Below are 14656 nucleotides of genomic sequence, written 5' to 3'. Positions count from 1 at the left end.
TTTTTTCTCATTCAGTAAAAGTGTCCAAGTACCACCATTGCCTGAAGACTCAGCCAATGTACCAGGAAGTATTGACCAGAATCAGTTCGAGTAAGAAAAAGAAAACTGTTCAGTAAATTTAACATAATTGTTTAATGTTCATCAATTATTTGAAAAAAAATTTTTTTTTACATATATATATATATAATTAGTCAATGGATAAAGGCAATGTCTGTGAATTGTGGAAGTTTTATTCTGAAGCCACTGAGATATTTTCAATTGCTCTGCTGGGTCGGAACAGTAAGAAGCTACATTACATTTAGTTAGTTAGTTAATTTTTTGGCTCAAAAAGCAAAAAGCAAGGCCATGTAGGGGGACATGGAGTTATGTACAGGGTGGTGTTCATGTAAAGAGTTCAGGATGTAAATGATGGTGAGAGTGGATAGACATGAAATAGAAAACTTGAGATGAGGTTTGTTGAGTGCATACAATCTAAAGTTGGAAATGAGGTACGCAAAAAACATAATAACATTTCTTCTAGTGGGAGTCTTGCTTAGAGAGTCATCTAGGCTGAGGTATTGAGGACAGGAGAACTCTGCAATTTGGGAAGCAGGGAACCTTGCATCCTATGCAATGCACAGAGGCAGTAGTCTTGCAGATGTTGCAGTGGTGAATAACTTTTTCCCTATGTATTATGGGAAGTGATGCTATGCTGCCTGCACAGCTCTGGATAAACAACTTGGGGCTTGTGGAATGGGGAGGTTAAATGGCTTCAGATGTGTGATAAATGTGAAGTGAGGTGCCTAGGAGGAGGATATCATTCACACACTTGTCTCAGATGAGTCAAAATTGAAACATTTTCTATAATGAATAACCAGCTTTAAGCTTTTTAACTGTTTAGCATTCAGATTATACTGTCAAATGTAATGTTTGTTTATTCATATTATTCATATTGCTTTGAATTATCATGCATTTTCTCATAGCTTCAAGATTTCAATGACATGGTCGTTTAGTTTTAGAATGACATTATAGGGTTAAGGTGAGAGGCCAGATCTGGCCTATTTCAGCATAAAACATGCTAAATATCCTGTTGTGTCTGGGGAGAGTCATTTTCTTTTTGTGCCTTATTATATAACACACTCACCGGTAAAATTTCCACTTTTTCCTTATTTTTATTTTCCTAAAATTTTCATTGCGTCTTGCAACCTTTTCAAGAGTCAAGACTATTGAAAGGGTTGCAAGACGCAACAAAAACTTTAAGAAAATAAAACTAAGATATAAGTGGAAATTTTACCGGTGAGTGTGTTATATAATAAGGCACAAAAAGAAAATGACTCTCCCCAGACACAACAGGATATGCTTCAACACACAAACTCATATAAAGAATCTTGCAAACCAAATCCAAAAATCCAAAAACGAAACATGCTAAATAGTTTGGCCAGATGTGGTTGGTTTGGATGCAAAAGGGTTAAACAAGTTATATCCAGCAGAAATATTCTACCTGTTTTATACTGAAATCAACCAGACCCAGATTCTCACAGCTACCTTGCAATGTCATCTTAAAAATAAACAGTTACATCATCAAAATCTCAAAACTACGAAATAATGCATGAATTGTTCAAAACAAATTGAATATATGAGCATTACACATTACAGAGTAATCTGAATGTAAAAGGTTTAAACAGGATGACAGTTAACTGACTTCAAAATTAGAGTCCTGAGGTGAGTCATATGATAGGAAGATGTGAGGTGGCTCTTTATCACTTTTTTTTTTACAAATCTCAATCATTCCATTTTGATCATGACTGTGATCACTTGGTTAATTTAATGCCTTTAAACTGTTGTTTTATCTTTCAGCCAATCTGATGGAGGTACCCTGTAAAAGAAGAATTGAATGAAAAGTTAATTCTATCATCGTATATGTAGAAATAAATGTCGGCATCTCGGTTTTATAGATAGGTAGATAGTACAGCATTAGTTTAATATACCTAGAGAGTACAGTTTTATTAACATTTACTTTAAAATAGTTAAACACTACAATTTTGGTAACGATTACATGAAAATACAGCATACACTATAGTTTGCATTAACATAAAATTTACATCTAAACAATACTTTTTGTTAACATATGGTAAAATACAGCTAAACACTATAGATTTTATTTACTTAATTAAATTCAGCTAAACATTTTATGTATCCTTATCAGTGGTCAAAAACACAAACACTATAGTTTTTAACACGTTATAATACATTGAAATACTATATTTTCCATTAACAATATGATAAAATAGTATAGTTTTCATTAACAAAATGTTAACACTAAGATTTTGTTAAAATCTTGCTAAACACCAAGATTTTGTTAAAATAATGATAAACGCCATACTTTTTAACATGTTAACATATAGCTAAATGCCATAGAGTTTAACGTGTTAACATGCAACTAAACACCATAGTTCTTTAACATATTAACATATGGTTAAACATCATAGTTTCTTAACATGTTAACATGCAGCTAAACATCATAGGTTTTCATTAACATGATGTTAACATACAGCTAAACACTATAGTTATTAACAAAATGTAAACATGCTGCTAAACACCAAGATTTTGTTAACATAATGCTAAACACCATTGTTTTTAACATGTTAAAATATAGCTAAATACCATAGATTTTAACATGTTAACATACAGCAAAACATCATAGTTTTTTAACATGTTAACATACAGCTAAACACCACAAATGTTATTTATTAACATAATGCTAGCATATTGCTGAATACCCCGTTTTTTTTTATTAATGAGTCAACATCCAACTAAACATATTTATTAACATATAACTAAACACCGTAATTTTTGTTTTAAAAAAGGAAACCTTTGTATCTGGGTGACAGAACAATTCTCCCGAATAAGATTATAATTGTTTTGTGTGTCTACTTCTAGTTTCTGAAATTCATATATCTATTGCTTCAACTGGTCATTCTTCAGATGTTTTAGTTCAGTAGTAATAAGACACCTATTGACAATAGTTCAAACCAATCCTTGGTTAGTCATCTGAATTGCATTAACAAAATCTAAACCTAGACATTTTAGACATTTAATTCTCCCATGCTTAACAAAAATGTTGGTATAAGAGCATTTGATGTTTAAATGATAAATTGCTAGGATCAAATTTCCCTATTTCTCCTGCAACAACAGTATTATTAACTGCAAGTGTTAGCAGTCTTTTTCTAAGTAAACCCTTGCTTTAGTGATTTTATAACACACAAAATAAACTTTTAGAATTCACTTTAATTCAGTTCATGAAGTGTCAAATTTTTCATCCACTTTAACCTGAGCACAGCGGAAATGTGTCAGTGACCAAGTCATGGTTGAGCAATGGAAATAGGAAAATTTTGATTCTTCATGAAATAATAATTTAGCAATCTGTATATCTTACTTAACATGGCTATTCTTTAAGAATGCCAAATTACCACAGTGTTCTAGCACAGTGTTAAAAAGCAAAGAAATATATCATAATGAGATGCTTTCTCAAGACGAATACTGCAATATCATGGTGTTCTTACAGTACATCCACATCAAATAAGTAGGATATAGAGATTACTATTTGGTACTAACACTGCTTTGTTGCTAATAACTGAATGTTAGTTTCATTAAACATTTTTGTGTGCTATCAAATGGGTAGAATGGCCGTACTTCTATCATATAATTGCTATAACGATCTAGATCAGTGGTTCTCAACTGGGGTCCATATAAAATTTTTGTGTTTGGTGGATGGGAGTGGGGGCATACCAGTAAAATAATAAACTGGGGATCCACATTAGTATTCTATTGGTCCATTAAAAAAACTTGCTTTAGATGTATTTAATGTAAGAAACAGCTAAGTTTCTTTCTCTGATGTTTTACATAGCTAAACCTACACATGTGAACATGTGTAAAACAAAATAGGAATTTTGAAAGAAATATTTATAAAACTACGGAGATGTACTTGCATAGCAAGTGATTTGATCTGAGATCATGTGCTGAAACGAAAACAATTGCAGCATGGCAGGTGTTTGTAAGCCATTTAAGAAACACACAAAAGCCGTTCGATTCACTTCAACATTTAAGTTTAATTTGTCAAAATATTTTCGTCGCTTTAAGACCGCGACCTGTTCACTGACAAAAATCCATGCTGCATCTTATAAAACTAGTTTTTAAACATCGAATGACTATGGGTCCACTAGAATAAAATAGTAATCAAGGGGGTCCATAGATTAAAAAAAATGGTTGAGAACCTCTGCTTTAGATGTATGTATTGGTATGTATTGCAAGAAACAAGTAGGTTTCTTTCCCTGATATTTTACATGATTCAACCAACACAAGTAAAATAGGAATCTTGAAAGAAGCTTCCATAAAACTAGTTTTTAAAACATTGAATGGTTATGAGGGTCCACCAGAATAAAATAATCAAAGGGGTCCATAGGTGAAAAAATGGCTGGGAACCACTGATCTAGATTAATTACAATAAAGATTTTTTTTTTAAAAAAAAGAAGGAAAAGTGAGTAAGAACTAATAAAAAGCTGTTCAATTTACAGCTTTCCTTTGGTAATGTGTTAGTCTGTCTTTGCCATAGGATTTGGAAGCTCAGTCAAGGAGGATTCACTGAGAGTAAGACTATAAACAATTTGCAGTTAATATTTTCTTTTGCTGCATGTAGAATTAGAGATATTTGATCCAAGGATTTTATTTCTCGAGATATTCAATATTCTTACGCAAGTACAACTCTGAAATAGATCTTTGTGGTTGGCCAACATGTTTAGACACCAGTGGTTGCTAGGCGATGCCTGCATGTTTATAAAACCAGTTTTTGCCAAGTGGTGTCTACATGTCTACAAACCAATAATTGCTAGGTAGTGTCTACATATATGTACATACACTTGTGGTTGCTAGGTGGTGTCTACATGTTTATACAACCAGTGGCTGCCAAGTGGTGCCTACATGTCTACACACCTGTAGTTACTAGACAGTGTCTACATGTTTATACTTCAGTGGCTGCCAAGTGGAGTTTACATGTTTATATAGCAGTGGCTGCTAGGTAGCATCTGTATGTATATACACCAGTAGTTGCTAGATGGTGTCTACATGTTTATACAACCAGGTTGCCAAGTGGTGTCAACATGTTTACACATCTGTAGTAGTTAGGCAGTGTCTACATGTTTATACATCAGTGGCTTCCAAGTGGGGTCTGCACATTTATACACCAGTGGCTGCTAGGTCATGTCTACATGTTTATGCACCAATTTAATATCACAGCGTAGTCCTTCAGTGCCTTTAGCAAAGTTCACCAGATTACAAACATTTAAACCAGGATCTATATTTATCATGCAGATTTTGAGATACACATGTTCAAGTCAGGCAACAGCCACATATGTCTCATTCTCTGTGCTTGGAAACAGGGGGTTGCAGGGAGAGCAAGTTCACACCCTAGAATTTTTATGGGGTGCAAAATCAAAATTTGCAACCCTACTTACTTTTCTCAGGTTTAGAAAACAGTGAATAAAAAGTGTTCTGTTAGAAGCAGCTCAATGTTAGGTTTCTTCACAAAGAACACAGAACAGAAATAAATACAAAAAACAAGACTTTGTAAAAATTTTTGGACCTGGGTTGGCACACCCTAAGCAAATCTTGTTCCTAAGCCAGTGAGCAAACATCAAGATTTCTTCCTCTCTGGCCCTATCTAATGTATTTCTTTAAATTCTTAGCCCCTACTCTACATTGTTAAACCAATGATTGGAGTAGTATTTTAATTAACTCTACATTATATTAGACAAGCAATAAAAGTCAAAACAGAAACCTTAATTTCAAAATTGAATAAAATCTAATTATAATATTTTAATTACATTAACAAGATTGATACACTGATCACCCACTTACAACTGTTTATTGTGTTAATTAGAAATTACTATGCCAGTTTGATTAACAACATTATTAGATACCACTTTCAGTAATTATTATACAGTAGTTTATTTAGTTAATTACTACATTTAGTATTTACCACACTGTGGTTTAACAACATTAGTTGATATATTCAATAATTACTACACAGTTTAATTAATCATTATTAGTTATTACATTTAGTAATTACTTGGTTATAGATTAATTAACAGCATTGTTACTAATTATATTTTGTAATTACTATGTAGTTAATTAACAACATTTTAGTTATCATATTTAGTAATTATCACATTGTAATTTAATATCAACATTATTAGTAACTACATTTAGTAAGCACTCCACTACAGATTAATTAACAGTACTGTTACTTATTACATTTTGTAATTACTACATAATAGTTTAATTAACATTTTAGTTATCATATTTAGTAATTACCATATTATAATTTAATTATCAACATTATTAGTTACTATAGTTAATGATTAATATTGTGGTACCACACTCTTATAAAATTGATGTATCACATGATACAGTTCAACTTCCTTCCTGGAAGGTGTAATGCATCATTGGTTGTTGAATAATAAAGTCTCTAGTACAGAGAATTCTTATTGTTACTTCTTATGACAGTTTACTAAACAGCTCTTATAGGAGCTGTCTTCTATGTTCCAAAAGACTTAACACAATATCTTTCTAATTGGTATCAATTCAGACACTGATTATGTATATGTCTGAAAATTTCCTTGCCAGTATTTCTGGTATCAACAGACTAAACACATCTTCATATCAGATAAAATATTCATATTCACGAACGGCCGTGACAGTTGCAAGAACGTGATAAACTACCTGAAAGAGGAGATCTTCATTAAACCAAAAGATGAGAATTTTGCGAGAGACCAGCTCATTAATTTCAAACAACACTGACTGAATATTTGGATCAATGTCTTCAAGTCTTGAAAACACTGGCTAATGAGAGTAAGTCTAAGGCAGTCTATATGCATCAGAGCCATATGTAAAATAATGGAAGCACTTATGTCTAGAATAACATCAAAAGGAGCAAGATTTAACCCCTTAACATTTAAACTAGCCATGATATCCACCCAAAATATTCTACCTGTTTTATATTCAAACTGGCTAGACCCAGGCTCTCTCACCTACACTGCAATGTCACTCTAAAAAGTAGACAAGTCATATTATTGAAACCTCAAAGCTATGAGATAATGCATGATTAAATCAAAACAGTATGAATAAACAGGTATTACATTTAACAGAGTAATCTGAATGCCTATGTAAAAATTATAATGCAAAAATTATCAATTGCTCTTTAGTACATCATGACACAAAACTGCAATTTAAAAACATATCACAGACATATATATATAAACAACATATTACAAACTAAAAGCATGCATCAACATCACCATCATTTAATGACCGTCATCAATGGGCTGGACGGTTGATGGGAACCGGCCAGGTAGAAGAATGGTGCTTTTTACACGGCACCAGCACAAGAGAGGTCGGTTTTGGCATGGTTTTTACAGTTGGATGCCCTTCCAAATGCTAACTACTTCACCCACTTCCCAGCCTTATCTCTTTCACTGACACTATTCTTTTCCTCCAAATACTCCTTGACTTCCTTATGTGACTTTCTCCTCTGACAACCTCTCAAAACAATAAATCTGCTCATCTTACTTTTCTCCTCACCCTTTCTATACTTCATCACATAGCTGTTGGGGCTCTTTAGTTTTGTGAGTAACAAGGATACTTCACTAGTATCAATAAAATGTAACCAATGTATTTGTAAAGTGATTGGTAAATGAGTGGAGACACTGCAGGGTCATGACGACCACTTAGTCTAGCTGAGAACAAGATTATGTTTCTAACGTTTGGTGCTATGATTAAATGCCCCCAGTATGCTCTATACGTGGTTGGTGCTAGGAAGGATACCAACCCATAGAAGTCAAACTGAGATGGTTGAGTGAGGCATTACCCTCTAGCCTATGTAGAAGGTCCTAACTCTGAATAAGAAATGACTTAGATAGTGACAACTGCTCCAACACATGCTGACATGGAAAAGAAATGTGAAATGATTTTATATATATATATATCATCATCATCATCATCATCATTTAGCGTCCGCTTTCCATGCTAGCATGGGTTGGACGGTTCAACTGGGGTCTGTGAAGCTGGAAGGCTTCGTCAGGTCCAGTCAGATCTGGCAGTGTTTCTACGGCTGGATGCCCTTCGTAACGCCAACCACTCCGTGTGTGTAGTGGGTGCTTTTTACGTGCCACCCGCACAGGTGCCAGACAGAGCTGGCAAACGGCCACGAACGGATGGTGCTTTTACGTGTCACCGGCACGGGGGCCAGGCGAGGCTGGCAACAGACACGAACGGATGGTGCTTTTACGTGCCACCGACACGGGGGGCAGACAGAGCTGGCAAACGGCCACAAACGGATGGTGCTTTTACGTGTCACCAGCACGGGGGCCAGGCACCTTTTATCTCTCACTTGTTTCACTCATTAGACTGCAGCCATGCTGGGGCACCACCTTAAATTTTTAGTCTAATGAATTGACCCCACTACTTTTTTTTTAAGCCTGGTACATATTCTATCAATCTTTTTTGCCAAACTGCTAAGTTACAGGGACATAAACACACCAACACTGATTGTCAAATGTTGGTGGGAGAGGTATGCAGTAATATACATCTGGAAGACCCTGCAAGAAATTGTGCCAAAGTTTGTCATTGAAAGCTACACCAATGCCAGAACGAGTCGACACTGCACAGTGCCAAAGATCCCAGCAATGCCATCGCACTTCAGGACCAGTTACTGCAATGGTCTGGTTTCCAGGGGCCACAGCTTTTTAATATTGTCCCAAAGAGCCTGAGGGACCTACACAAAGTGGATGTGGGCGTTTTCAAAGCGAAACTGGACCTCTTCCTGTCAAGAGTCCTAGATGCACCAACCTTGTGGCAAGAGGTGCAAGTGAGGGTAGCAATATCAAACTCCCTTATTCACCACATGTCACATATTACAGGAAGTTCTCAATAATAAAAGTGTAGCAAAAAAGTGGTGCCCCAGCATGGCCGCAGCTCTGGGCTGAAGCTACGAAATGGAAAATATATAAATATATATATATATACACGTATATATATATACATATATACACACGTATATAATACATATATACACACGTATATATATACATATATACACACGTATATATATACATATATACACACGTATATATATACATATATACACACGTATATATATACATATATACACACGTATAATATACATATATACACACGTTATATATATATATATATATATATTATATATATATATATATACACACATCATCATCATCATCATCATTTAGTGTCTGCTTTCCATGCTGGCATGGGTTGGATGGTTCAACTGGGGTCTGTGAAGCCAGAAGGCTGCATCAGGCCCAGTCTGATCTGGCAGTGTTTCTACGGCTGGACGCCCTTCCTAATGCCAACCACTTCGTGAGAATAGTGGGTGCTTTTTACGTGCCACCCGCACAGGTGCCAGGCGGAGCTGGCAACGGCCACGAACGAATGGTGCTTTTTACGTGTCACCGACATGGAGGCCAGTGGGGGGCGGCGCTGGCAACGGCCACGATCGGATGGTTCGCTTACTTGTCACCGGCACTGGTATCATAGCTGCAATTTCCATTGATGTTGATCGACTTCGATTTTGGTTCTGCTTTCTGATATCTGATTTGATTTGGTTTGATTTGATTTTCACTTGCCTCAACGGGTCTTCACAAGTGGAGTTTTGTGTCCCAAGAAGGAAAGGTATGTATAAGTCGGCTGGCTACATACCAGGTAGAGGCCACGGGTTATGGTCTCATTAGTTTTGCCGGGTCTTCTCACGCACAGAATACTTCCATAGGTCTCAGTCTCTAGTCATTTCCTTGGTGAGACCTAAAGTTCGGAAGTCGTGCTTCACCACCTCGTCCCAGGTTTTCCTGGGTCTACCTCTTCCACGGGTTCCCTCAACTGCTAGGGTGTGGCACTTTTGCACACAACTATCTTCAGCCATTCTCGTCACATGACCATACCAGCGCAAACGTCTCTCTTGCACACCACAACTGATGCTAGGTCCAACTTTTCTCTCAAGGTACTTACACTCTGTCGATTATGAACACTGACATTACACATCCATCGGAGCATACTGGCTTAATTTCTTGCGAGCTTACGCATATCCTCAGCAGTCACAGCCCATGTTTCACTACCATGGCTGTACGTACACATGCATCATACTGTCTGCCTTTTACTCTGAGCGAGAGGCCTTTTGTCACCAGCAGGGGTAAGGGCTCTCTAAACTTTGCCCAGGCTATTCTTACTCTAGCAGTTACACTTTCAGCACACCCACCCCCGCTACTGACTTGGTCACCTAGGTAGCGGAAGCTATCAACTACTTCTAGTTTTTCTCCCTGGAACGTGGTATAAGTTGGTCTCTGCACATTTTCAGTGTTTATTGCTCCTGAGCATCTGCCACAGACAAAAACTATTTTCCTAGTTAGCCTTCCTTTGACATTGCTGCACCTGTTATGTATCCATAGCTTACACTTGGTGCACTTTATAGAGTTTCTACCTACACCTTTTTTACAGATCGAGCAGGGCCATCTACCTGAAGGCGTTTGTGATTGGTCTACCTTCCTACTTATTAGGACTTTGGTTTTGGCTAGGTTGATTCTAAGGCCCTTCGATTCTAAACCTTGCTTCCACACCTGAAACTTCTCCTCCAGTTCTGATAGTGACTCAGCAATTAGAGCAAGGTCATCAGCATAGAGGAGCTATGTCTTGAATTCTCTGTTATTGCCTGGGGGACTATGATAAATAGGAGAGGACTGAGGACTGAACCTTGGTGGACCCCAACCTCTACTTGGAATTCTTCATTGTACTCGTTGCCAACCCTCACCTTACTAGCAGCGTCTCTGTACATGGCTTGCACAGCTCTCACTAATCATTCATCTATCCCTAGTATATATATACATACATATATACAGGTATATATATATACATACATACACGTATATATATATATATATATATATATACACATACATATATACACATACATACACGTATATATAGGTAACGGAACCTATCAACTACTTCTAGTTTTTCTCCCTGGAATGTGGCGGAAGTTGTTCTCTGCACAGTGTCAGTGTTTATTGCTCCAGAGCATCTGCCACATACAAAAACTATCTTCCCAGTTAGCATTCTTCCTTTGATATTGCTGCACCTCTTATGTGTCCATTGCTTACACTGGGTATATCTTATGGAGTTTCTACCTACGCCTTTTCTACAGATCGAGCAGGGCCATCTACCTGAAGGTATTTGTGGTTTGTCTGCCTTCCTACTTATTAAGACTTTGGTTTTAGCTAGGTTGACTCTAAGGCCTTTCAATTCTAATCCTTGCTTCCACACCTGAAACTTCTCTAGTTCTGATAGTGACTCAGCAATTAGAGCAAGGTCATCAGCATAGAGGAGCATCCTATCTTGAATTCCTCTGTTATTGCCTGGAGGACTATGATGAACAAGAGGGAGCTGAGGACTAATCCTTGGTGGACCCCTACCACACATACACACATATATACACACATACATACATACACACATACACATATAGAGATGATAAGAAATGGAACAATAATTAACAATGAGGAGTGAATCATTAGTGTTTTAAAGTCATTATTTAATTGAATTAGAAGTATGTTTACACCTGTTTCTATTTATCAAAATTTGCAGTTACCTCATCACAATTGATAAACACCATCAGAAAGATTATATGGCAAAAATAAAATAGAAAGAAAGAAAAAAAAATGTTAATCCAATAGTCTTCCATTTTAGTAACTTACATAGTTCCATGTATCGGTGTATTACCTCAGTATGTATGGTCCTTGTTATAAGGTATACAGTAGTAGGTAATTTAAAAGTAAAACCATGGTTGAGTGGGTGTGGTAAGTAGCTTGTTTACCAACCACATGGTTCTGGGTTCAGTCCCACTGTGTGGCACCTTGGGCAAGTGTCTTCTACTATAGCCTCAGGCCAACCAAAGCCTTGTGAGTGGATTTGGTAGATGCAAACTGAAAGAAGCCCGTTGTATATATGTATATATATATATATATATATATATTCCAGTCTAATTTGTAGAAACATTGCCAAATTAGACTGGAGCCTGGTGCAGCCTTCTGGCTTCCCAGAACCCCGGTCGAACCGTCCAACCCATGCTAGCATGGAGAACGGACGTTAAACGACGATGATGATGATGATGATATATATATATGCGTGTGTGTGTTTGTCCCCCTAGCATTGCTTGACAACCGATGCTGGTGTGTTTATGTCCCCGTTACTTAGCAGTTCGGCAAAAGAGGCCGATAGAATAAGTACTGGGCTTACAAAAGAATAAGTCCCGGGGTCGAGTTGCTCGATTAAAGGCGGTGCTCCAGCATGGCCGCAGTCAAATGACTGAAACAAGTAAAAAAAGAGAGAAAGAGATAGAGATGATAAGTCACTAAAATGGAAGACTATTGGATTAACAAACATTTTTTCCTTTTCTTTCCTTCTATTTTATCTTGCCATATAATCATTCTGATGATGTTTATCAATTGCAATGAAGTGAATGCAAATTTACCCCATTTTGATAAATAGAAACAGTTGTAAACATACTCCTAATTTAAATAAATGACTTTAAAGCATCAATGATCCACTTCTCATTGCTATTTATTGCTCCATTTGTTATCGTCTCTACATATACTAAACCAACGTTTTACCTTTAAATTACCTACTACCATATAACTTATAACAAGGACTATACATAGTGAGGTAATACACCAGGAGTGCCAACGGATACATCTATCCCTTAGATGGTTGCATAACCTCTAACTTACACAACCTATATACATACATACATATACACACACACATATATATATACACATACACTCATACACACACACATATATAAACTTACTTGGAAATAGATGCATCACATTCAATTAAATAATAAACAGTAAATGATATATAATATATACATGTGTATGTATATATATACAGGGTGTCCCTAAAAAATGTATACACAGAGTGGTTCGGCAAAAGAGAACGATAGAATAAGTACTAGGCTTACAAAGAATAACAAATTTACAATTATTTAAGGTGTGTATACATTTTTGGGGGACACCCTGTATATATATCCATGCATATATGGGTACAGGACATCACCAACGGTGCAAATAACATGAAATACATAAACAAATGAGTGAAATATGTAAACAATGAGAAAAAAATGGAAAACAGGACAAGTAAACACAGATAAAGGGCCCTCCCCCAGTTGTCGGCTGTCTATCTACTCCTCTATATTTTGAGCATTCAACAACAATATGAGTCTTTAAAGACAGCTGCTCCCATAAATTCTAAAATAAAATTTAGGATTTATGGAAGGTCAAAGTTGGGAACAAAAGCATGACAGTGGAGACATACAAGGAAACCGAACAAAAAGAAACATGGAGGGTCGTTAGACTAGAACAAGAGGAAAATAGTGAATGCTGGGAGAAACATTATTTTGAAAAGAGAAAAGATAGAAGAGAGAGAGAAAAAAAACACATCCACTGTTCTGAATTTCCCTGAAGGAAAAGAGAGCTGGTCATATAAGGAAGGGCAAGATGGACAGTGGTCAAATGTGAGCAATGAGAGAAAGAGAGAGAAAAAGAAGAATGAAATAGTATTATAGAACCAGTAGGAGTTTTAAAATAAAAATAGTAAATTAAATTGAATTTTTTGGCTTGTTCTGACTATTTGTAAAATTGTTTGCTGGGCAGATACAGATATGGTTATCTTCTGTGGCATATAAATTAATGGTTATTGCAGCGCTCATAAAAATAGAGCTGGCTGGTTTTAATATCATTGAGAAATATTCTTTGATAAACTATCTTTAACATTATAGCATTCAAACCGGCCATGTTTGGCCAAAGTATTCTACCTGTTTTATTATCAAACTGGCCAGAACTGGCCTCACACAAACCTTACAATATTGTTCTAAAAACTAACAGTTACCCCTTCACAATCTCAAAGCTACAATGTAATGTGTGATTATTATAAAACAATGAGAATAAATATATGCTTTCACTTCTAAGTCCAGCTCAGTTGAAGCAGGGATGAGAAAAATGTGGTGAATGTGAGTACACTGCAGTAAAATGACCACAAATGAAATGTACTGTGCACTTGTACAACAACCCATAGAAGCAAATGAAATAAAAATTCAAATGATGAAGATAATGACCAATATTACCAAATAAATTCACTTTACTTATGTTTCTTTACATATTTCAAAATAGAAAGAAGAGGAGATGCAATGTTCTAAAGAGGAGGTACAGCCTCTTATAGTAGTAATTATTTGAAGTTAATAGGGTAAAAGTCCAGTTTTCAAAAATTGCAGATTAGTGAGTGGGTTGATGGAAAAAAAAACAGAGAGAAAAGAGAGGGGGTAAGGTATAGCCAGATCAAAAACAGACCTCACAGATAACAAAATTGATATAAGGAGACATGAAATGTATACCAACAAACACGACCAAACTATGCTAGCACAGAAGAAGAAAAGAAATGAAAGGTATATGTTAAAAAGGCAATCCTAAAAATTATTACGATGGTGATGGTAATAGATTTGGTGATAACAATAACCTCTTTTATAAGAGCTGTAAGAACA

The 14656-nt window shown here is 36.0% G+C and overlaps 2 protein-coding genes across 2 annotated transcripts in view; one reads left to right on the top strand and one right to left on the bottom strand.

Moving 5' to 3' along the window:
• LOC118767349 (atrial natriuretic peptide receptor 2-like) overlaps positions 1-117 on the top strand; it is a 76592-nt gene extending 76475 nt beyond the window's left edge. Inside the window, exon 10 of the mRNA XM_036511743.1 lies at positions 16-117. Coding sequence (XP_036367636.1) covers positions 16-94 — 79 coding nt within the window. The 3' untranslated portion in view covers positions 95-117. The remainder of the gene's footprint in view (positions 1-15) is intronic.
• A 1555-nt stretch (positions 118-1672) lies between these two features.
• LOC115222576 (mitotic-spindle organizing protein 2) overlaps positions 1673-14656 on the bottom strand; it is a 66528-nt gene continuing 53544 nt past the window's right edge. Inside the window, exon 4 of the mRNA XM_029792854.2 lies at positions 1673-1855. The gene's annotated coding sequence lies outside the window, so the exon portion shown is untranslated. The remainder of the gene's footprint in view (positions 1856-14656) is intronic.

Source organism: Octopus sinensis, linkage group LG20, assembly GCF_006345805.1.
Source record: "Octopus sinensis linkage group LG20, ASM634580v1, whole genome shotgun sequence".
Classification (NCBI taxonomy): Eukaryota; Metazoa; Mollusca; class Cephalopoda; order Octopoda; family Octopodidae; genus Octopus; species Octopus sinensis.
The sequence above is the reverse complement of the archived record's forward strand: the minus strand, read 5'-3'. Positions and strand labels throughout refer to the sequence as shown.